Source organism: Bos javanicus, chromosome 2 (genome assembly GCF_032452875.1).
Source record: "Bos javanicus breed banteng chromosome 2, ARS-OSU_banteng_1.0, whole genome shotgun sequence".
Classification (NCBI taxonomy): domain Eukaryota; kingdom Metazoa; phylum Chordata; class Mammalia; order Artiodactyla; family Bovidae; genus Bos; species Bos javanicus.
The window spans coordinates 24,189,398-24,215,054 of NC_083869.1; the positions used below are offsets into that span (position 1 = coordinate 24,189,398).

General features: G+C 43.6%; 1 protein-coding gene across 2 annotated transcripts in view; it reads right to left on the minus strand.

Annotated features, from left to right (window-relative positions):
• Positions 1-25,657, minus strand: part of ITGA6 (integrin subunit alpha 6) — an 87,948-nt gene that overhangs the window by 38,784 nt on the left and 23,507 nt on the right. For both annotated transcript variants that reach the window (XM_061435270.1, XM_061435279.1), the window contains exons 2-5: positions 7,768-7,892; positions 6,322-6,401; positions 4,211-4,466; positions 2,460-2,591 (exon numbers count right to left, since the gene is read on the minus strand). In XM_061435270.1, the coding sequence (XP_061291254.1) occupies positions 2,460-2,591; positions 4,211-4,466; positions 6,322-6,401; positions 7,768-7,892 (593 nt within the window). The remainder of the gene's footprint in view (positions 1-2,459; positions 2,592-4,210; positions 4,467-6,321; positions 6,402-7,767; positions 7,893-25,657) is intronic.

Here is a 25,657-nt window from a genome sequence, read left to right on the forward strand (position 1 = left end):
ACTTGTGCAGAGGGCAGAAAAACATTAGAAACCTCATTATAAAGCATCAGGTAGGATGTCAGATTACCAGCTGAGGTTAAATGGCAAGCAGACACAAATGTCCACGCATCAAAATTGTCCAAATAAAGCAAATCTTCCTATGTGAAGACGAGGCAGATGCAGAATACTATAAGCTCACCCTTTTAATTGGGTTTTATTTATGAAAAGCATCACCGCTACTGTTGCAGTTCTCAAATTGTGAAGCGTGTTGAAAAACAGGATACAAGTTTATAAAGGAGACACAATTGAACCCAGCTCTGGAAGCCATTCTGGCTGCAGAGCCTCAACTGCAGCATGCTTTTTGTGTGTGCTTCACTTGAAATGAAATAGAAAATAAAAAGATTTATGCTCTGTATGGATCAAAAAAAAAAATTCTTAAATGACCATGACCAAGACCATTTATTTGTCATCTCAGAGGTCACAAACCTAGGTAGCTATTCATCATCACATCAGGGGATGTGTCGGGCTGCTCCCTGGGAGGCTGTGTTTTATAAACAAACTGATCGGGATCTGTATAGGAAACGCTGGTCAAAAACAGCAGGCCTGTACACATGCACGGGACGGAAGAGATTGAAGAAAAAGCAATTATGCTTGGTAAGAGGCACACCGGCTACTGCCGTGCTCGCAATGTTGAGGCCACTGCTGCATCCGGCAAGCCACCCTCTTTGCCAGCTTCTAAACCTCATGCAGATCATTTTCCTCCTAAAACCTGCTGATTTTTTCGAAATGACAGATGCACAGACAGCCAAAATGTAACAGTACAAATGTGACACTATTCTCCCCACCCCGACCCAGTACCCGCTTTTGAGGAAATCCATTCTGAAAGTGGCAAATGTGTTTAATAAAAAAAAGTTTAATAGTTTCACATGTTCCAGTAGACACTAAGATAAAATCCATGGGCATCTATCTTATGAACCAAAGTGTTGGCTTCTTGACCAGAGCCATTAAATTGAAATGGCATAAATTAAGTAACTCATTTGAAGAGACTGTTAAAATTTATTCAATTAAAATATTGGTTTACTGAGAGTATTAATATTTACCTTGAAAAGAATTTTGCCCTGGAAAATCCTATTTAATAATTGAGACTGCAAACCACTCAGCCCTGTGTTCCCCTCCTGTCCTGCAAAGCCACTGAAAGCATTCACATACCCAGCTGCTTCCCATCCTGTCCCAATCATTTTCATGAGCATGTCTTCCCTTGGCTGGGGGAGTATTAATTGTGTGACCTTGGACTAGGAAATTCATTTCCCTCAGTGACAGGCACTTTTTCCCCCATCAGCAAAAGGAAAATAATATTTATTTTATAATATAGTTGGAAAGAACAAATAAGACCTATAAAGTAGTAATAGTGTGTGATTTATAGCATACAGTAGGTGCTTAACAAGTGGTAAGTATAAGTTTTCTCCATTCTATGTCTTCACATCAAATTCTTAATTTAGGGGTGGGGGAGTTTCTGAAAAGTTTTTTTTAATTAACAGTATGTTTATACATATCTATATAATTAGAACCATTTTTAAAGAATATGTTTATTAATACCTTATTTAGAATTATTTTTAGATCTACACCCATTTTTTTCCCCTTTTTAACCTTCCATTGTTCTAGTAAGATCTCCAGCATATGGTACTTATCTATTTTTTAAAAAGAACAGGATACTATTTAGATTTAGTAGATTTTTTACATTTTTTTCCAAGAATTACACAGTAATTATTCTTTATGTCAACTCATACCAAGAATTAAAGCTTTTAAAAGCCTTTGTGTAATTACCATAATGCACATGAATAATTTAGGACACCCATTAGTAACGCAAACAAGCGTTAGGAGTTAAGGAATTGGCACTTAGACCACAATCTGGGTGTCCTCAGAGCTGCTTTAGCAGTGCGGCTCTGGCTCGGCTGGAAAGCCCCCATGCCACCTGCCAGGGGCCTTCTGACAATCCAGAAGCGAGGCCAACCCCTGGAGAAGGGCAGTCACAAAGGATGGACCTGGAGGTCTTGACCTGCCACTTACGAGTAACTTCATAAATGTAGCTCTTCAAGAGTAGCTCTCCAAAAAGAGACTCTGAACGGAGAGGGAAGACAACTCGGCCTCTTGCTTACAACCACGCGTGGTGTCATGGCTGCATGGACCGCCTGGTGCGGGTTACAGAAGCGGACATTAGCTCGGGAAACAGACCTCCACGCAGGACAGAAGACTTTAGGAGACGGTAGGTTTCCTCCTGCTTTGAGGCAGCTCAGGTCAGATACCCCAAGAATCAGTCAGAATACCTCAGGGATCACCAAGCTTTAAATTCCACTAAATGCAGCCACAGGCCCCCAGCCCCAATCTGGCCTTTTCTCAGCCTCACAGTCCAGGGTCCTGTGACAGCAGTGTCACACAGAGGCATCTGAGGAGATAGGCATGTCATCTACTCTCGTTCCTACCTAAATAACTGTTAGCAGGAACAGGAACTAGACTTTCATCATGGTCAGTCTCTCCACCAACTTCATAAGGCCCATCTTCAAAGATGTTCATGTCAAAAAAAGTGTTATTCTTTTGCTCTACACGAACAATCCCTAAAAGAATGAAATGGTAAAAAAGAAAAAAAAATGAAGATGAAACAAAATAAAATAGATGGTTCTAATAAACATTCCTGATGTTATCATTAAGTTCAGAAAGAAAAGTTTGGAGGAACAAAAGGCAGAAGATGATTTTTGAGGTTATTAAAGTTAAAAAATCCTGTTTGTGTAGATTTTTACATCAAACAAAATTGTTCTAGTAATAAAAAAATGCCCACGTGTTTTCATGAATTATCTTTATAATGCCATGAAAATGGAATTATAGATGGAAACTGGAATGTTTAATTAACTAAACCTACAGAAAACTCTTTAATTATATGAACCTGATATATTTTACATTTTCTGTAATCCTAAATCAATTTACCTTCTTTACTATGGTGTGAAAGCGAGATTAGTATTTTGATATTTTCTTCCAATCATTTTTAACCAGAGATTTTAAATTTTCAAAAATTTTTCAGACCTAATCATTGAAAAGAGAAGATCTCACATAATAAGTCCACTATATCATTTTTTTAAGTGGTAACGTTTTAAAGTCAGCATTTACAAAGCAGGCAAGAGGTATTTCCCATAAATTAAAACATACATAATTGGTGGGTGTTTTTATTTTGTTTTACTATGTATGGCATCTCTTGCCAAAATAAAACTGTTTCTAAATTCAGTGTGTTATTAGGTCAAGATAACCCAACAAATGCTGCTATGTGGAAGATTCAGCTGAGGGTGGTAGCCTAAGGAAATTATTCCCACAGGTTGCTATGAATGAACATACCCAGGAAGGTGTACAAGGACCATTCCTAATAGAAATCAAAACTCCGAAATTTTTGAATGAGCAATGAAAATTTTTCCCAAGATTTTTCTGACTATAGAAAATGTTAGAACACAGAATTTATTATAATAAATTTCTCCCCCAAAAATCTTATTTCTGAATCAGATGTATTTCTCTTCGCTATGAATTAGAATTAGGTAAATTGTCCTTTATAATAGAGCGGTTTTCTAAACCTGCTTAATTTCTTCAGAAGTTGAACTTTTATTACAGGGGCACTGACCATGTTCCTCCAGGCAAAAAATGTAATGTTGCGCCCTTCACCTACATCTCGAGATTATTTAAACAATACCATTCAATAACCTTTCCACAAGTTATCTGCGATCATCTCAAATTTTCCTAATTTCTCATCTGTCTTTCTAACTACCCTGCTTTATTAGCAAAACGTAGCCCAAGTAACACATGACTAAAGAAATGTCTGTATCAATACAATATTATTTGTATACAACACCACTCAATTCTTCTGTTTTCAGATCCCTACGTGAAAATTAAAACTTTCATGAGATAAGCAAATACAAAACAGCAAAACCTAATGCTAACTATATTTTTACCAAAGGAAGTTAATTAGTTATATGAATGTAAATTGCTGGCAGAAGGAAAAAAATCTTAGAACATACATGTGACGATTGTTTTTAAAAATCAGAATTAAGATATGTTAGTAATCCTACTCTACTTCTATAATATAAAAAATGCCTTATGATATATTCTGTTTTAATTTTAAATGTACTAAATCATGGTGCATAGGCAGAAATTACGCAGTCATTCTCATCTCCATTTCTATAAATATCCAGCATACCTTTCCAGTTGTAAGTGCCTGGGGCTCCAAACGCAATGTAATGGAAGTCTTTAGTAAAAGTAGCTGCTACACCTTGCTGGCAAGAACCAAATTTTTCATGACCTCTCAACCGGCCATCACAAAAACTCCAGTCTCCTCCATCCATATCATCTTCAATCCTGAGATTCTGACTTAGGACGTAGCACCTTCCAAAGATGTCTCGGGATTCCTGCTTCGTATTAACATGTTGTCTTTTTTCATATCGATGAGCACATGTCTGCAAGCAGATGAATAAAGTAGCTCACATGTGTTGGCAAACCTGACGTTTTTCACTACAAACCAATGAAATTGTCAACAATCAAGAGGTTAATTCTAAATGGGATGTTAAATGTGCCCTCATCCTGAGACCAGGTCAGAAAACCAGCAAATATTCCCCAAAGTTGCCAGAAGGAGACCATTATCTAGCACAGGACTTCTGTCTTACCGTCACCCAGAGAATAATGCTGCAATCTAAATACTGAAGGCCAATCTGTAATCCCCTGGAGAAGGAAATGGTAACCCACTCCAGTACTCTTGCCTGGGAAATGCCATGGACAGAGGAGCCTAGCAGGCTACACAGTCCACGCGGACGCAAAAGAGTTGGATATGACTTCGTGGGACTTCCCAGGTGGCGCTAGTGGTAAAGAACCTGCCTGCTAATGCAGGAAACATGAGAGACGCAGGTTTGATCCCTGGGTCAGGAGGATTCCCTGGAGGGCATGGCAACCCAGTCTAGTATTCTTGCCTGGAGAATCCCATGGACAGAGGAGCCTGGCGGGCTACAGTCCACAGAGTCGCACACGACTGAAGCAACTTAGCACACATGCACACATACGACTCAGTGTTTAAACGACAACAGTCTGCAATTCACAGGCAATTTATGTGTAAATTTACTTGTCACATAAACAATGGGAAACACCTTATTTCATCTTCTCAATTTAATTGGCTTTTAGTGGCTACATAAACCTTGTGTGTATTCATGAAAAGAAGGAACATGTTCCAGGGGAGAGAAATTATGGACATATTTTCACAGGAATTGGGCTAAAACAAAGGCATTTTCCTTTTATCCATACTATTTCCTCATAATCAATCCTATCTTAACTTATTCTTTAAACTCTGAGATTAAGTTTATTTTCAAAGGCAGAGAGAAGCCTTTTAAAAAGGCAGAGAAAAATCATACTGCCGGGAGAGACTAAATAAACTCTAATTTTCACATATGGGTATTCATGGCCACCCTCCATATAACACAGGCTGAAAATACTTTACAATGTCCAAGTCAATATCCTATAATGCATCTTCTCAGATGTAAAAATTCAATACTTGGTAAAATTCTCATTTTTCTCAAAATTCTACACAAATTTGTTACAGCAACCAGATTTTGAAAGAGACAGAAATTTCATCGTGATCCAGTCTGGCACCTCCAAGGCCACCTAACACATTCCATCGAACAACCCTTTTTTCTCGGCTACCACTTCTATCTGAAGTAGCCCAGAAAATAAAGAGTTTAAAATGATCTGATCCTTACTTTGCATGGCCAGTCCCATATTTTTGTAACTCATCTATAATAGCTGCATAGTTCCTAGGACAAAAACCATGTACGGATGATCTGATCCTTACTTTGCATGGCCAGTCCCATATTTTTGTAACTCATCTATAATAGCTGCATAGTTCCTAGGACAAAAACCATGTACGGATGATCTGATCCTTACTTTGCATGGCCAGTCCCATATTTTTGTAACTCATCTATAATAGCTGCATAGTTCCTAGGACAAAAACCATGTACGGTTTTGCTTTGCTTTTTCAAGACCACCTAAAGTTGCAGGGACATTCAGTAAAGGCTTTTAAGTAAGGTTTTTGGATCTAAACGTTATAAGGAAAAGCAGCTTGTAGAGCCATTTCAAAGTAAATCAGGAATCCCAGAAAAAGTAATGGTTTGATTTCGTCTTGACATCAATTCCTGCTGTATAGCAGTCAGTTTTCTAGAATGTACACTCTAGGCAGGCGGAAGCTGTCTGCTCTGTTCACTGCTATAAGCCCAGCACTAGCACACAACAGGCACTCAGCGCGGAATGGACACATCTCTCTATACTTACCACAACTTTGCCGCCTGGACCCTGGCTTTGGACAGTGACTCCCATCCACTGATCTTCCTTGCTTTCCGATGAAGGGTCAGCTGTGGAGAAAGCAACATAGGTCACACACACAGCTAGGACTTCAAAGCTACTGCAACAGGCCATGAACCAATTAATGAGCAAAAATGTAAGAAACAGCTTCTAAACTGCCTTGATTCTAAGTCTAAGTACTTAGTAAGTGCAGTTACTCAATCCATAAAAATTACTTTCCATCTTAAGAAAACAGGTGAGTGGTTATTGGTATGAATGTTTCACCAAATTCTTTACATAAAATATATAATTCTACCTGGTGGCCCCTCACCTTCTGACATCCAGAGTCCCAAGTACAGAAAAGACCCTCCAAACTAACAAAAAGGGAGTTACTTCTCTACATACCCTCAAATGTGTTACCTAATAGCATGAACTTTGCTTTTCTTTACTGGAGATGGGAAAACAAGGCCTCAGATCCACTTTCTATCTATTGATGAAAAAAAGTAAAGTGATATATTTATTTTTACCTCCTCCTTCCAAAAAGGAGAGAGGGAAACCAAAAATCTCATCATGTGCTCTTCAGCATCAGTTTGAGCCTACTGTATAACCCTACATCCAAAATTTTGCCTTCCTTAATGAGAAGGCAGGCATGATTTTCAATTTTGAATCATTACGAAAAGATCAAAATTAAACAACTTTAGGTAGGCAGAAGGAAAAATGCCAAAATGTTAAATAAATAGGGATTATCTCTACATTATCTGTGGGTTTGGGTTTCTTTCTTTATAGTTCAATGTTATTTACAGATTTCTCACAATTAACATATATTATTTTCCAATCAGTTAAAAAAATTGTTGCTAAAAAGATTAAAAAAAAAAAAAAAACAAACAAGAGAAGAACATAAACATGAAGCTGCAAATCTGCGTCGACCAAGAATGCCAAGTTAGGCTTGGCTGCAGCTTCTCAGGACACCAATTGCTCTGCCTACCACACAGTCTATACAAAACAAGCCTCTATCTGAGACAGTAGGGAAATTTTATCCATGTCGTCCAGCTCTCATTTTAGAGAGATCTTATATTTAACAGCCTTTCTCCCTAATATTTTAACAGCAAATGAGAACTTTTGGCTGCTGAGTACAGGATACACATTCAATTTTCTGAACCATTTTTCAACAGTCTCCTGTAGAACCTCAACACATCACTAGGTGGCAATATCAATACACCATACCAGTTTGGAAACCAGGGTTGGGGAGACAGCAAAAACAGGGCAGCCAAAGTGACTTAAAAAGTAAATGTTTTCAGGGCAAGCAAGAAACAGTCAAGGCCCATGCAATTAAGAGAGGCCTCCTCTCCAAGAATAAATGCTTGTCCCCCTCTTTCCTTCCTCTTGGAAAGGCCAAGTGGGTTGGCCAAAGGAACACTGAGCAAGCACAGAACACACCGTCGTTATCAAATTCAATTCGCGTGCACGGCCCCCGGGAGGTGATGTCGCAGCTGTACAAGCCTCCTGTTCTGTTGGCCTTCTGCAGTGGAAGGGCCACTGCACGGGGAGCCCCCACGAGCAATCTGTTGACGAAACAGAGAATTTGGAGATTTGAGCTGAATATGCATTTAACATTTAGAGACAGAGCCAAGAGATACTGGAATTATTCTCTTGTCAAAAAGCCGCCTAATTCTCTGCCAGTTTAGGTGGTGAGAGAGAACAAAGGCAGAGCCCGTGGCACACAAACAAAGATGCAAGTAAAGCACAAGAAGAGGGGTTGTTGAAACAGGTGAAAGATACGCCCGTCTCTCACAGTGTCAGCAGCTCGCTGCCGGGCACGAGTCTGGTGTTTTAGAAGACACTTTCCACAGAGCTTGCCCCCTACACCTAAGCCAAGGACATCACAAGGAACTCAGACAAAACAAACACTCCCTCACTGGGGGAGAAAAATGGTCACATTAAACTGAAATGATAATACGTCTGTTTCTAACAGTGTCTTCTTAGGGTGGGGGCGCGGGGTTCAAAGGTAATTTTTGAATATCCCCCAGGTTTCCAGTTTATATACTGTTTAGTTGATTAAACCAGGTGGCCACTGGACTGAGGTGGGTCTAAGGCTATGGCAGCCTATGGATGCAAACTGAAATCCCAGCCTGTAAATGTCTCAAGGTTACAAAACCAAACCCAAGGGCAACCGATCACAAACAGGCGCACCCAGACGGTAAGCCAATCGAATCATTTCCTCGCTTTGCTTCCTTACTGTCCTTACTTTCTGTGTCTTTCCCTGCTCCTGCTGGTTCGACACTGCTAGGTTTGCACTGATTTCTGCTCAAATAAACTTGTCAAGTTTTTAATATGCCTCAGTTTACCTTTTAACAATTTAGATTTGGAACCAAATCTTTGCCCGAGACACAACTCGACTGAATTACTGTTTTGTAGCCTCTTTCTGCATCAATTCTCACTTTCTGGTACTTGGTCATCTTGACAAGCTCTTCTATCATCCAATCAGTCTCCACCAAGGATTCAGGGATGGTCTGAGAGTACCTTCTATGCAGTAGGCACCACAATGTTCCCTCTCCCCTCCCACCTCACGGTTCTTGCCACCTCCAGTAAGACAGGATTCTAAGCTAAACCCACAATCCTTAAAAGCTGACTGCTTCTCAGCCAATGGGATCTTTAAAGATCCACTATCTTTCTGCTGTGTTCTTTTGCTAATGCCTTTATTTTTTTAATTGAAGGATAATTGCTTTACAGAATTTTGTTGTTTTCTGTCAAACCTCAACATGAATCAGCCATGGGTATACATATATCCCCTCCCTGTTGAACCCCCCTCCCATCTCCCTCCCCATCCCACCCCTCTAGGTTGATAGAGAGCTGCTTTTGAGTTTCCTGAGCCATACAGCAAATTCTGTTGGCTACCTATTTTACATATGGTAACGTAAGTTTCCATGTTACTCTTTCCATACATCTCACTCTCTCCTCCCCTCTCCCCATGTCCATAGTCTATTCTCTGTGTCTGTTTCTCCACTGCTGTCCTGTAAATAAATTCTTCAGTACCATTTTTCTAGATTTCGTATATGTGCATTAGAATACGATGTTTATCTTTCTCTTTCTGACTCACTTCACTTTGTATGATAGGTTCTAGGTTCATCCACCTCATCAGAACTGACTCAAATGTGTTCCTTTTTATAGCTAAGTAATATTCCATTGTGTATATGTACCACAACTTCTTTATCCATTCACGTGTCAATGGGCATCTAGGTTGCTTCCATGTTCTAGCTTTTGTAAATAGTGCTACAATGAACAAATGAACAATGGGATACATGTGCCTTTTTCAGCCCTGGTTTCCGCAGGGTTTATGCCTAGAAGTGGGATTGCTGGGTCATATGCTGGTTTTATTCCTAGTTTTTTAAGGAATCTCCATACCATTTTCCATAGGGACTATATCAATTTACATTCCCACCAACAGTGCAAGAGTGGTTTCCTTTTCTCCACACCCTCTCTAGCATTTATTGTTTGTAGACTTTTTAATGATGGCCATTCCGACAAGTGTGAGGTGACATCTCATTGTGGTTTTGATTTGCATTTCTCTAGTAATGACCAATGTTGAGATTGGCCATCTATATGTCTTCTTTGTAGAAACATCTGTTTAGGTCTTTCGGTTGCTAATATCTTAATTACCATCAGTTTTACAGTCTTTGGGGTCTGGCTAACTGACAACAAGGAAAAGAAATAAAGAGAAAAGGATATACACCAGACACTGGACAGAGAGAAACAGAGCTGAAAGAGCAACCAGGCTAGATCTGGGAAAAACAGCTGGGAACACAAATGTAAACCAACAGCCAACTCCCAAAACAGAAAAGCCAATCCTGGCCTTCAAGAAACTCGTAACTCTCAGATGCAAATAACAAAAACTGAGACAAATAATTATACCACCCTCTCCCAGCTCAATGACAGACAGGCCTTATTGCTTTTGTCTTTGCTATGATCCCAATAAAGGATTTAACATACTTTCTTTTAAAACCAATGCAGTGCAGTAGGTACAAGGAATAAAAATGCACTGAGAAAACAGAGAGGGCTGCCAAACTCTGCCAGGGAGAGCCAGTGAAGCAGACCTTACAGAACACTGGCAGACTCACTCACATGTGAACCCGGAGCCCTAGCACCATCCTCCCCCCCAGCCCCTCGGATGGCAGCACCATCAGCCTCTACCTCCAATCTGTCCAGCATTTACAGGATGAAGTGGCACACTCCAAGGTACAGAACTGGAAGAGACACTGGGCAGGACTTCTGGGCAGAGCAAGGCCAAGGGCTGCTATCCCACACCTATTTCGTTAACATCATCCTTGCTTGATCCCAGGGATTGAGACCAAGAGCTGCAAGGTCAACTAGCCTAGACCCTGTGAGTGAACAAGTTCAGTGACTCAGCAAGGGTGAAGACGGAACCCTGTCCAGGTACTGGGAGGGATAAGCAAACTGCTGGGGTCAGAAGCACAGCATGTGGGCACTGGAAGCACTGGAGAATGTGTTCAGCCCTCTAACTCTACAGATGAGAACAGAGGCTTTTGGGAGGAGGGCAAGTACTCTCCCCTAAGGTCTCCTAGGTAGCTGAGAGTCAGGGAAAAAACTACTTTGGAGCCATGTTCTCTCCATTCCTTTAAATTGCTTCCTAGGAAATAAAACCCAGGATTTTTCAGGTGTTTACAGTCCAGCTGGAGGGGCAAAACCTACACAAGTGAAACACTGAAACAAAACCGGTTTCCTTTCCTGACAGATTTAAGACCAATTCAGAAAGTGTGAGGGAAGGCGGAACATTTTTGCAGCTGGGTGGGGTGAAGGTCCGGAGGAGATTTCCTATAAAGGTAATGATGACTCCAAGGGAAAGGCGGGAAAGAGCAGGCCAGGAGTTCCAAGGTTATTACAGTGTATCTTCTCTGACCACTTCCTCTCCTCATCCCCGCCCAAAGAGCCTGGCAAGCTACCCCAAAGGCAGGTATTGGGCTTGTTATTTCCAGTTGACCGGCCTTGCTCATTCCTTCGTTTATTCATTCCACAAACATTTAAGAGCCTCCTAGGATGAGTAAGAATTGCCCCCTGTCCTTGCCCAACCCTGGCCCTGCGGAAGCCAGATCCATTATCTTTAAATTGCAGGGAGGTAGAAGCCATGCCACGGTGGGGCAGAGTGCTGTGCCTGGTCCAGAGGGTGCTAAATCTGCCCCAAGGAAGTGTCACCTAGAGATGTCAGGAGCTGGAGGTGGCCCGGTGAGGGGCATAGCACGTGCAAAGGCTGACAGGGAAGGAGCCAGAGTTAATGGAGGCATAAGAATCGGCAATGCAACAAGAAGGGGATGGGCATCCTGGTCTGTAGAGCTCCAGGTTCTGGTGCAAAGGGCCACAGAGGCGCACCTGCCGAGCAGGCTGGCTTCCGCCAACCCTTTAGCCCAACAGGTGCTTCCGGGTTTCCTGTTGTTGACAATGCTGCGGAGATTGTTCCATTTACACAGACAATCCTTCAGATCAAGCTGCTCCCTCCAGCTCCTTCCGGCCACGACCCCACCCCCACCCCCCAGCTACCTGGGAGGACTTCTGCCTCTAGGTACCTGCAGATTTCCAGTTTCCCTGACCCTCTAACACACAAGCATGACAGACTGGCCCTTCAACTCCAGTTTGCTGGCTGGTTATAGGAGCTGTGGCAGCAAAAATTTCCCTTGTGCTATAAATGCCAAGCTCCTATAGAAGATTTTGGGGTGGGGGGACAACACGGAAGGAAAAGAGAACTTGACACAACAAGAGAAACGTGCCTCTGGAAAACAGTTGTCACATTGTCTCCTGTGTTCCCAGCCCTGTCCTTTCTCCCAGGTCCCTGCTCTAACTGCACCCCATTCCGTGAAACCCACACTTAGAGGAAAATCAGGAAAACAAAGGGGAGGGCAGGTGGAGCTCAGTCAGATAATATCAGAGTCCTAGAAAAGGTAAGGAAGCACTTTGATGGAAGAACCTGGTACCCCCCCTCCCCCGCATCAAAGTCAACAACAGACAGGTGTCTTAATCCTCAAGGTAAAGTTGCCCTTGTTTGTTCAGGAACTAAGCAAATTCTGATTTCTGCTTAGAACCAGCCTTCGTCACAAAAGATCACAACCCATTCGCTAAGGCTATGCCTGGCAAGGACAAAGAAATGAAAACAGAGCTGTATGTACCCAGTCAATGACATTGGCCTGGTGCGACCCCTCTACTTCCTAATTAAGTCTTTTAGGACCTGGGCACTGGCCTAAGCCAATCAGAACCAGCCAGCTCCTGGGATAGCACAGCAAGTGCAGCTCTAGGAGGGGCAGCTTGAATCTGGGGGGAAGACTCGGGCCGCATCCAAATCCACTTTCTGCTCAAATCCTACTTTTTTGCCCCCTGTGAAGCTGGTTTTAGTGAGCAGCAGGCAGTCTGGGCATTGCCTGGATGCCCCACAGCAACTCCTAGGACCCAGGCAGCAGCTGCCAGGCCGTTCATTTTCCTTTAAGCAGCAGCAGCAGCAGCAGTGGCTGCTCTTCTTACTGACCCACCCAGGATGAGTAGAAGAATTCAGAAGTACGGTAGCAACTCACATTCAGAGTGACAGGGATCAAGGGACCTAAAAGTTATGGCCTTCAAAGGGAAATGGTGGAAATTAACAGAACACGGTCCAAGAAACCTATTCCCTTATCAGGTCAAAAGAAAAACTGTAATCAAGGAAGGGCAAGAGTCTGAGTTTGAACTTAGATTGTTTTAGACACCAAAATGAACAAGAAAAATTACTTCCCAAATTGCTTTCCACAGGGCCAGTAGATGATCACCTCCACTATTTTCAAGCTGTACTGACATAAAAACCGCCTTGGGATTCTAACATATTGGAAACCTACCTGTAAGATACAAAACTCAAAATGTGCAAAGCCACATCATCTTTAAAGATGAGAAATAAAATTTGAAATACTGAAATACAATGTCAAACTACACAACTGTGGCAGTAACATAAATTCAGGTCTTTGGAGTCTAGATCAAAATTCTTGGCACAAAGATCCAGGACCCTATCATGCTAATCACAAAATTATTTCAAACTTCAAATAAGCCTTACTCCTGTTTCCTATAGTCAAGTTCTCTCCCAAATAGAGTCAGTATACTTTTGCATAACTATTAATAAAGCAATCAAAAGTTCTCAACACTGGGGTACTTTTAAAACTCTAAGGACAATAGCAGCTTTGCTTCATTGTTTTTGGCACTAATTCATTTCCTCAAGGATTAAAGATTCTGTCTCTAGCTATGCAACTTTGTCCCAGGAAATGTGAAATACTGCTTCATTAGAACAAGGACACTATTATTGTATTGCTTAACTTAAAACACAGCCTTCTTAGTTTGTCTAAATTAAGCCTTAAATTAGAAGATGACATTAAGAATTCAACTGTCACCTCTACATTTAGCCCATCTTCGAGTTCAGTCCTTAATTTTTAACAGTAATAATGACAAATGGCAAGAAATAAAAATGAAAGAATTTACAGTAGAGAGCAACAGATTCCACATTCATCCCAAGACCCTACTCTCCGGGCAAACTCCTTTTTAATTCTGGATTTTTTAAAAAACTCTGTAACTCTAGATATTATGCTGATACATTTATTTCTCAATTTATCAGTTTTAGGCAATTAACTGTTGATGCCACAATAGGAAAAAGAGAGAGCTTAAACTATGAGCTACTTTCCCTCCTATGTTTAATAACTACATTATTTCTTCTATTTGCTACCCTTTATGTTTCAAGTAATGTATTTTAACTTTTGTTTACCCTTCATCAACTTTTGACAAAAAAAAATTTTCCATTCCCCAGTTAAGAATATGATGCTATCTGCACTGTTTCCCCAACTTTCCTCTTGGTTTCTCTAAATCCTATTTTTACACTATTATCAGAACCATTCCCATTTACATTTTGTGTTGTAACCAGTTTGGTCACCTGTTCTTTTCTATAGCCAGGTAAATGTTATTCAGTGCTGAACCAAACAGCGTTGAAATTACTCTCTATCAGGCACGACTATCAGAAGCTCTTGGGGATGTCCCTGGCGGTCCAGTGGATAAGACTCCACAGCTCTTGAACCTACGCCCTAGAACACACACAACCAGAGAAGCCTGTGCTGCTGCAACAAAGTGTCTGTGCAGCCAAAGGAAAATATAAATAAAATTTGAGAAAAGCTCTTGGCCCCCAAGGGTATTGTTCCTAGCATCAAGGTCACGCAGACTTGCTTTCCTTACATTCTATCAATTGTTTGGTGTGCCTGACATTTGGACCCCGACTTCTGCTTTCCTTGGCGTTCTCATGACCTTTATTTCCCCTTCCGTTGTTTGCTTCCATTCCAACCTCTATGGTTTCTAAGCTCCCAGTCATACCTTGGGTGGAAGTCAGGAGCTGTCTTTGCTCAGATGTCCTCCTCAGGGCCCTTGGAGCTCCTGAGTGTTCTTCTAGAAGCAAGGTCAGAGTCATCTCTGGCTATTATACGGGGTCATCCTAGCCCTTCCTTTCATTGCCCTCTCAAGTTGGTCTCCTTTGACCTAGGAGCTCATGTTTTCCTCTTATTTGATTTTCTTAAATGTCATCCTAAAGAACAGTACATGATGGGTAAACTGAGTCGCTGCATATTCAGAAATGTTATTTTGCTCTGCTCTTGACTGAGAGCTTGGGTGTAGGATCTAGGTTGGACAACACATTCTTCAGAACCTTGACATTAGTGCTCTAATTTATTCTAGAATCCAGTGTTGTCAATGAAAATTCTGACGTTAAGTCCTATTTTCATTTCTTAAAGGCGACTTTTAGGCTCTGCATTTTATCCGAGGCATTCCAAACAGCACAACAACAGTACCTATGTTGAACCATTACTTACTCACCATGTGCTGTGTGGCTTCTTTCAATCTACAGAGCTAGGACGTCAAGTTCCAGAGAATTCTCATGGTGCATCCATCATGTCACTCATTCCATTTTCTATTCTCTCTGGAACCTCTGTTAGCTAGTCAGGTGTCGGACCTCCTGGATTAATCTTTACCTTTTCCTTCCCTCTTTATAGTTCTGAGATTTAATTTTCTAGTATTTCTAATTTTTAAGTTTCAGCAATTAAATTTGTAGTGTCCAAAAGCTCTTTGATGGATTGTGCCTTTCACATAACAATGCACCCTATTCTTATTTTGTGAATTAACATATCCTCAAAATTCTAAACATTTTACCTAGAAGGGTTTTTCCCCCTCTGTTCTTTCTGCTTCTGGATTTTCTTCCAATTTTCCTTCTGGTTTACTTCAGGCATTCCCTTTTATGCTGCCAGCTCTCATCACATGTCTGATAATCCTTGTTTCCCTTGCTCTGCTCTTGTCTAAAAAAGGTCAGTTTTTGGCTCCGTCTCACCTCGATCAGGAATTCTGAAAGGGAGTTCTGGGTGGGGCCTGCTGACAGAGGAGTCACTTTAGGCTGAGTGAGTAGGGACCTGCTGTCATGACTGAAAACCCATCTTCAATGCTAGAGGTGTGCTAAGTCGCTTAAGTTGTGTCCGACTCTTTGCACCCCTATGGACTGTAGCCTGCTAGGCTCCTCTGTTCATGGGATTCTCCAGGCAAGAGTACTGGAGTGGGTTGCCATGCCCTCCTCCATGGGGTCTTCCCAACCCAGGGATGGAGCACGTGTCTCCTGCATTGGCAGGCAAGTTCTTTACCACTAGTGCCACCTGGGAAGCCCCAAAGCCAGAGGAAGAAGGCTGAATTCCTAGGGTGCCAGCATTCACACTAAGGAAACCTAGCTTTCCTTAGCTGTTTTTCAAATACCATAACTGTGTCACTTATGTTTACAAGAGTCCATTCTTATCTCTGAGACATAATCATTTAAGCTTTGTAAAACATGTACCTGTCAGCATTTCCATCCCCTTTCCCCCTCAAAAAAAGTACTATGTTTTGTTTTGCCAGAGTGTTAACTGCCAGCATTCCACACTCAAGAGAGACGGGAATGAAGGTGTTACCTGGCACCTGCGGTCCAGCCTTCAGACCTTCACCTCCAGATCCACCCCTCACTCCCAGTCCCTGCCGCAGCTGAGGGGTCTCAGGGTGGACACAGGGTGGCCCCTGCAGGATACACCCGTGAGTGTGGCTCCCTCCCTTGTGAAGTCATAAGTCAGATCCCAATCTGCTTTCTGCCTTTAGTAATAATCTTGCAGCCATCACGGAGCCTTGAGGAGCCTGCAGGGGAACCTGCACACCTAGTCAGCCATCTGAAACCATAAATCAAAATCCAATCATTTTTGAAGGGATCTGAAGGAATCAGATTTTTCACCCAGCCTAGAGTCCTTGCAATTAGAAGATGAATGTCCTTCTCCCAGCTATTACCACACCATCTCTATTATAACCGCCACACCTCAAATACCAAGGATGCCTCATAAGACTCCATGCATGGGGGGGGGGGAATCCTTTTTTAATCAGTTTGTATATTTATGTCTTTATGAATGTAGATGAAACAGTCCACTGACATCTGATCATTTATACAAAGGTTTTGAATAACATTTTATTTAATATTCATTTAATAGTTTTATTTCATGAAGCAATTAATTGTATTCAAACTCCAAAAGCTGCTTTGACATTACTTTCTGAAGGCACTGTCTAACCAGTTTTTTCAAAGCATTTCTAGGACATTTTCAAGTTTATAACCACATCTAAGACTTGCAATTATGGTGTCAAATCCTGAGAATTATTACTAAATGTGAGCTAAACTTCTTTGCCTTTTGAAATCAACATATTTTACTTAAATATTAAAAAAAATTAACCTCTATCAGCACCCACAATTATAACTGATTGCGGTCCCTTTGGGCTACTGTGTTTTCGGCAAACAAAAATTTGTCGCTCAAGTAAAGTAATCAAGAGTGCAGCTCTCATAAGAGAATGATTTTATAAGGGCTCAAATATAAGGTGGCATAATTTGGGGATAAAAAATAGATTTTGCCTTATATTTAAGGATATACAGAGAACAGCTCTAAAACCCCCAAGTTGGAGAGCTCTCTGTGGCAGACAGGCATCTTACAAAAGGCCCCAGGTCATACCTTCTCCTCCTCTGAAAGGTCTAGGCCCTTCCACACAGAGGCCACACTGTAGTGAGTCATTTTTGGTCAGCGTGTCCACAAAGTGGTTAAAGCTTCCTGCCCTTAGCTGGGCTGACAAGGTGCAGGTTTCCCCAGCACACGCCTGACTCACACCTGGGGACCTGGGCCCCTTTTATTCTCAAAAATGTCCCAGTTTGGTAGACAAATTATACAGTCCTCCCAGCCTCAGATACAAGGAGAGCAATGGAACCTGACTGATGCAACAGCCTGAATTTAATAATGCTATCCCTGACAGTCTAACTGTGTGGCTGGGTTTGGCCACAGTCACACAGCTACCGGGGAGTTTATTTTGGCCTGGGAGGCCCTACAGTCAATCCCCACGTGACCAGGCTACCCGAGAACAGCTTGTCTGGTCACCAAAGCTCCACTGGCCTTCTGAGAGCCCCTCTTCTGGCCAGACTCAATCTCCAGGTGTCCCCCAACAGAAGCACTGTCCCTCCTCTGCCAAGGACCGGTGATAAACAGGGAATGTCCACACCCCACTCATCATCCCTGGCCACCATGATCAAACCTGGTAATCTGCCCAGACTGCTAGAGTTTTATCCGTTCCTCCCCTCCTTCCTTCTCCACCAGGTGAAGAGAACAGGAAGCACTGAGTCTTACTTGTGCTTTAATCTAAACTCTGCCTCTGAAACGAATTCCTTCAGAGGAGAGAGGGCCTGCTTCTCTCTCTTTTGGAATCAATCAGTCTCAACTAGAGAATCAGTCAATCATCAGACTAACCCCCTTGTTAGGCTTTCCAAACAAAGTGTATATCATATATGTTATTAAAGTCATAAAACAAACTATTCTTTTTGTGATGACTGGTTATTTGGAGATCTAAAAATATATGCGAGAACTCTGCACTCACAAGAATTGACATCCAGCAGCAGTCAGCTGTGCACTAGCAAATATTATTGTATTAAACATGTACTATTAGTCCTAAAGAATCATTTCCAAACAACCTGAAAACTAAGTATAAGTATGTTGGCTAAAACTCTAGCCTTCCAAGAAGTAGTCAAATAGGAAACAAACCGGTCTTTTTCCAGGGAAGTCACTGCTATTCACAATCATGTAGCAGTGACCCTCTGCCTGGCTGAGTGTCTGGACACGAAGTCTCTGCCCTCACATAGGTCAGGGGCATGAGGCACCTAGAATGCATCTCGATGAGGGCACAAATCTTGCTGTTTTTGACCCAGAGACCCATCCCAAGCTCCTGGAGCAGGTGCTGGCACATGGGGGGTGCACAAGTACTCACTGAAGAAGGACCACAGTCCAACCCCCTCCAGGTGAAAGTGTAAGAGCCACTCTCCACTGCCCTGATGGCAAAGAAAGTATCAGAGGTCATTACTACTAAGCAACCTGGTGGCAACAGCCATCTATCACAAGACCTTGAGTTGAGGTTTGTTAGTTTTCTGTGGCTGCTATAACAAGTTACCACCAACTTAAGTGGCTTGAAACAGATTTCTTATCTTACAGTTCCCATAGTTTAGGAGTCTAGAATGGGTGTCATTGGACTTAAAAAAAAAAAAAAAATCAAGGTGTTGACAACTTTCTGAAGATGAGATTTCCTTGCCCCGCCAGCTTCTAAGGTTGCCTGTACTCCTTGGCTCGCAGCTCCTTCTTCCATCTGGGAGGTTAGCAGCAAAGCACCTTCAGATCCCTTTCCTGCCTCCCTCCCTCTTCCACATCTGTAAGGATCCCTGTGATCACACTGGGCCCGCCTGGATAATCCAGAACAATCTCGCTGATCTTAAATCAGCTGATTAGCAACTTTAATCCATCTGCAACTTGAATTCCCCTTTGCCATTTAACGCAGTCACAGGTTGGGGTGGTGGTGGTGGCGGGGGGTGGTGTTGAGGACACAGACTCTGTAGGCATTATTCTGCCTATCAGAGCAGGAAATCTAAACAGTCTCTTTCATACTGAATTGTACACACACACCAAGAACTTGACTTTGGAACAGCATCCTAAAATGCTTTTGCTGAGGCTACATCTATGCGAAGAGCACACTCGGGGGTCACCTTCTCCCTCACTTTCAACCCGTTTACACTAGGCTTCTTACAAACCCCTCAACTACTATGCTCTCCTGGCTCAGCACGCTCCTCTCCCACCCCCTGGAATCCTCCCACTCTCTTCAGGTCACTGCTTAAAAACCTTACTGCACCTTCCAGTCTAGGTCAGGTCCCACCTCTTGGAAGTCCTCCTTTACTTGCCCTCCACAGCACGACCACGTCAGCAATCCTAACGTGAGAGGCGCACCAACCACCTGCCCCACCAGAAGGTCGGCCCCATGGGGCCGGTGGCACATCTGCTCAGCTCATGCTGGGCCCCCCCTAGTGTCCAGCTTAGGGCACAGCACTTAAAGGACACTCAACAAGTATTTCAAATGAACCGAGTTCATCTCAGTAATACACGCAAAAGCAAAGTTCACTTTTAATAATTTCAACACAGCAGATTTAAACTAAACTGAGAACCCCACCCGGAAAGGCAATGGCACCCCACTCCAGTACTCCTGCCTGTAAAAATCCCATGGACGGAGGAGTCTGGTAGGCTGCAGTCCATGGGGTTGCAAAGAGTTGGATACGACTGAGTGACTTCACTTTCACTTTTCACTTTCATGCACTGGAGAAGGAAATGGCAACCCACTCCAGTGTTCTTGCCTGGAGAATCCCAGGGACGGGGGAGCCTGGTGGGCTGCCGTCTATGGGGTCGCACAGAGTTGGACACGACTGAAGCGACTTAGCAGAAGCAGCAGCAGAGAACCCCACCATTGTTTCTGTAAGTGCGGGGAGCTGCCCGTGAGAACGGGGTCCTTTGTCTAAAAGACACAGCTCTGGGAGCTGCCTCAGTCCTTAAGGGTTTGCTTGCAAACATAGCTCTCTGTCCCGCCACCCCAAAGATTAGGCGATTATTTACCACAGACACCTGGAGTTCTGGACAAACTTCTCACACACAGGGAAATGTTATCTGGTGTAAGAAATAATAACAGGGTGCCATTCCCATGCTCTCAAGATTTCTTGTGACTTTTTGTAAGATGTATAGGTCAACCAAGAAAAAGTTAACTGTCTTGTCTTTCTCACACTCTCCTGTATAAATATAAGATGCTGAATAAAGTCGTGGTCAGACCGCTTCCCTCTGTGGAGACGTGTCTGAACCTCTCGACCCCATCTTTGTTGTAGAATTCTTTTGCTGTAGTTTTCCTTCTCAGCCGCGCCGTGCACATTCTCTGGATCTGATCGACCTTGCCGGCTGGCACCGGCATATAAGCGGCCCTGGGAAAGGAGAGGAAAATGGGGAAACAGCACTGCCTACCATCACCACACTCCCCACCCCTTGGCCAAATTCCAGCAAGTCAGACATTCCTAGAGGGCTCAAGTTGGTTTTCAAAAAAAGTCTGTATTTTGTTTTGTACGGTGATGTCTAAACTGTATGTCACAGCTAGAATTATAAAGCATAATGTACCGTTGTTTTAAAACATTTTTGCCAACGAATTTGAATAAATGATGGTGAAATGCAGGCAGCCAGTTTGAGGACACGACCTTTCAGTCATCCACCTGTTCATTTTCAGGAAGTATCTCCACGCCCCAACTTCAGGACCACTCTGCCTACACAACTCCCTACCGCAGTTACCTATTGGGAGGCATCAGTGGTTCCAATTTCCAGGATTCCTACCAATGAACACATTCCCAGGAGACTTAAAGGAAACTAGTCTCCCCTCATGGAATGCTCAGCAACACCTTACATAGACAGCACTTGGCCTCCACGGCCCACACTGCATCTGGGAACCAAAAGAGGGGCTGGGGGGTTTCAAAGGTAGCTTTATATCCATGCTCTTACCCATGACTCAGCTGCAACAACACACACCAAAATGAGCCCATTCAGTGGGTTATGAGAGAAAGTGTTAGAAACATCACTTATCAAATGAAGCTTGAATTTTGCTCCTGGTTTTAAACACATAGAATCTATAGACCTAACGTTTGTGAATGCCTTTACTTGACCCACACTGGATTCTCAGCAGGATTACTTACAGTTGAGAAAATACAGAACTGCCCTGTTCCTATACAGGGAGTCACCATGTCTAGTCCTGTGACATTGCCACAGTGTTACCACATCACTTCCCCTCCACGCCCCACCAAGACTCCAACCAGACCTACCATCGGAAAGCATCCTTTCCGCCAGGCTCTTGGCTCATGCTTCCACACTGTCCACTCCCTGCAGAACATATGTCCCATTCCCAACTCCTCCCTACACTCCCACTTGACTCCAGCATCATCTCCATTGGTGACATCCAGCCCTCTCTGCCTCCTCAGGTGCTGGTGGCCACAGGTGGACCAAAGCTGAGCGCTGGTATCCCTTTGGGCAGATCCCCTGCCTACCAACCCTACCAGGCCCCGGGTTCCTGGAGGAGCTCACAGATCCCAGCTTGGTCTCATCTGAGCTCCTAATTTTAGGGGAACAGGAATCAAGGGTCAAAGAGGACCTGTCCAGGTCCCCTGGTCAATTATGCAGCCTATATTTCAGACCTTAATAGTCAAGACAAGTAATCACCTGGAAAAAGGAACTAGAAGATCAAGGGAAACTGGACAAGGAAACGGACTACATTCCACCTCTTTCTTAATCAAATTCTGAAACCGTATTTCTTTCACTGAGAGGAATCCCCAGAATATCAAATTCCTCCACAATCTTACCTCAATCTAAGATTGAGCGCTAGGGGCTCCTCTTCTCTGTTAAGACTTTGTCATTGTTCAGTTGCTCAGTCATGTCCGATTCTTTGTGACCCCATAGACTGCAGCATGCCAGGCTTCCCTGTCCTTCACCGTCTCCCTTAGCTTGCTCAAACTCATGCCACTGAGTCGGTGATGCCATCCAACCATCTCACCCTCTGTTGTCCCCTTCTCCTCCTGCCTTCAATCTTTCTGAGCATAAGCGTCTTTTCTAACAAGGCAGCTCTTCGCATCAGGTGGCCAAAGTATTGGAGCTTCACTGTTAGACTTTATGTGATAATTCTAGGGGAGGGGGGGCACCACATGCAGAGCTTTGAACTGTGGGCTCACTTCCCTTATGGAGAAACAGAGGGACCCCAAAGTCTCAGAGACCCCATGTCTAGTTTCATGCTGACCCTCTGTCTTGTCTAACCAGGAACTAGACAGGGCAGCTGGAGGAGAGGGCAGGAGGCCTGTGTGAGCCTGCTGATACTTGCCAGGTTTATCTTCCTGCCTCGCCAGGAGCTCCAACAGATCTTGGGAGTCTTTCCACGTCTCTGGCTATACTCTTGTCCTGGGGCTAGAAACACCTTCAATTAACAGGTGACTCTCAGAACATCTGTTTTCTGTCCAGGCCTCTCCACTAAGAACCACACCCCAACACCCAGCTGTCTACTGGGTGTCTACACCTAGCACCTCACAATTACTGTTTAACACTGAACTCAGCTTCCTTCCGCCCAACTACGCTCCCCACAAGTCTTTCCTCTCTTGATAAATAAATACTGTCCACCCAAGTTTCTGCTCTGGCCAGAAACCCAGGTGTCACCCTGGACTCCTCACTTTCCCTCACCTCTCACATCCAAGGCATCAGGGCATGCTCTCCCTTCCGACTCTATTCTACCCTCACCCACTTCTCAGTGGCTACTTTGCTATCAGGACATGAGCCTCCATCTGGTTGCACCTGGACAAGAGTAGTACCCTTCTGACTGGTCCACCTGCTTCCACTCTCGTCCTACCCAAGCCCATCTCCACAAAGCAATCTCTGCTCTTTCTACGTCTTAAGTCACATCACATCACCCCTCTTCTTAGCCCTCTCTTGGTTCCCATGGCCACTGGCATGGAATTCAACCACCCACCATGTTCCACAAGGCCCTACAGAACCGCCCTTTACCTGCGGCTTCAGCCAGGTGAATACTCCTGCCACACTGGCCTGGCTCCTGTCATTTGAACACACCCACCTGGTTTCCATCTCAGGGTCTCTGCAGCCGCTTCCTTCAGCTGAGAACACTCTTGCCGCAGACCTTTGCGGATTGCACCCTTTATATCCCTTAGGGCTCAACTGAAAAGTCACCTTCTCAACTCACCCTCCTTACTAGCAAGAGCTCTCCCCTAAGTCACTCTCTACAGATTCGCCCTGTGTAAAGACTGTCGCAGCCCTCAGCAGTACCGAAAAAGATGTTCGGCGCTTTGTGTCAACTGCTTGTCTTCCTCGCACTGGAATGCTATTGGCTCCAAGGATGCAGGGGCTCTTCTCTCACTCCCCGAACTCGCACCTAGAGCAGTACCTGGCAGGTCGATACTGCTCACACATCCCAAGATTTGTCTTAGCAAAGAGACCGCACGTCTGAGTAGGGAGCAAACTACTCACCTTTGTACGAACTCTCTAATTACAAAGTCCTTAACATAAGCATTTTTTTTTAATGAAATATCTATGGTCTTATTTATTTATTTTAGGTCACACCGTGTAGCATGTGGGATCTTAACTCCCCGATCAGGGCTCAAATCCGTGCTCCCTGTACTGGGAGTGCAGAGTCTTAACCCCTGGACCACCAAGGAAGTTCCCTTGATTCAACTACGTCTCAGCAATTGGGAGGTAGGTGTCTGCATCGCGGAGGTGAAGACACTGAGGCTCAGATGCAACCTGACACGGCTGAGGCTTCAAGCCCAGTTACCTTCTCACTGCAGTGGCAGCCAGCCCCTGCCGTCTGGCCCCACACCAGCCGCCTGCCCCAGCTGCCCCTGTGCCCCTCACTTGCCCAGCACACACAAGTCTTGGTGGCTTGGCTCACACCATCCCGCCCCCAATTCACCAAATCATCCTCAACAACTACTTCCAATTCCAGCTCTAGGCTTTATGCATCAAGACTGCCTCAAGTTTCACCTCTCCAAAGTAAACTTGCCTGGACAAGGATTTCTCCCAACGTCATTCAAGTAGACTATTCCTTGAGGGCAAGAATCTGGTGCCATTAAAATAGTCATAATCATAATCATAATCATAACCTCGAGGGATGTTTGACCAAGAAACACCAAAACCCTATTTAACTATATTATCTGGCTGATCCAGTAGGGCAAGCATGAGCCAAAATTCACAGAACAAATCTGTTCACCTCCTAGTTTTGGGTTTTCACATTTACACAGAAAGGTGATTTAAAGGCCAAGGCTCCTTTTTCTCTATGATCTACAATCTCACTTTCAAAAGACTTAGATTTCTAATAACCTGCTAAGAAATCTCATGAGAAATACATACTCTACTACAAATCAGGGCAAATAAGCGATTATTAATAATATACTGGGGGCTTCTCTGGTGGCTCAGTGGGTAAAGAATCCACCTGCCAATGCAGATGACGTGGGTTTGATCCCTAGATCAGGAAGATCCCCTGGAGAAGGAAATGGCAATCCACTCCAGGATTCTTGCCTGGGAAATCCCATGGACAGAGCAGCCTGGTGGGCTACAGTCCACAGGGCCACAAAGATTCTGACATGACTGAGCACGCACACACACACTATTATACACTGGAGCTATTATCTCTCATGCTGTTTACAATGCATTAGGCACCCCGAGTTCTTTAAGTAGACACTGTGACTACCACCCCTTTTACAAATGCGGATGCAGGTTCAGAGAGGACAAGTAACTTGTCCGATGCCACACAGCTGGTACATGATCAAACTGGGGTTGTGTCCCACACTCCCTAAACTTGCTCTACACCACTACACCGAAAATCTCCTTTCTGCTTCATTGGCTAACCTCACAAAAGCACTTTGATCGATCCATCTTTTTTTTTTTTTTTTAAAGTATTTTACAAGAGTTATAATTAAAGTCTAGAAAGTGCTTTGAGATCCACGCCACAGGGGCCCAAAGAATACTGCAGCCATTATGTGGATCTTGAAACCAGTCATCCTTTCTTGGCCTTCCCAACATTTCTTGAGACTTTCTTCCTGTCTCCTTGGAGAAACATGCTGTTACTAAATTCAGTCTCCAGTGACTATGAAACTCCTGCAACGCCTGAGCCTGAGGGTCTAGTTCTTACCTGACTTGGTAGGTTTTAAACAGGTGTGTCACTGACCAAGAACAAGAGCACTCATGCAATAAAGAAACACCCAAAGCAGAACATGTTTTTATCACCCACAACATGCAACTCCTCTTCTGGCTCAGAAACCTCCACTATCAACCAGGGGTGGAAAATGTGAAATCCTAGCACCAATTTCAACTATTTAACTGGAATGCCAACAACAGCAGTCAGATAGCAACAT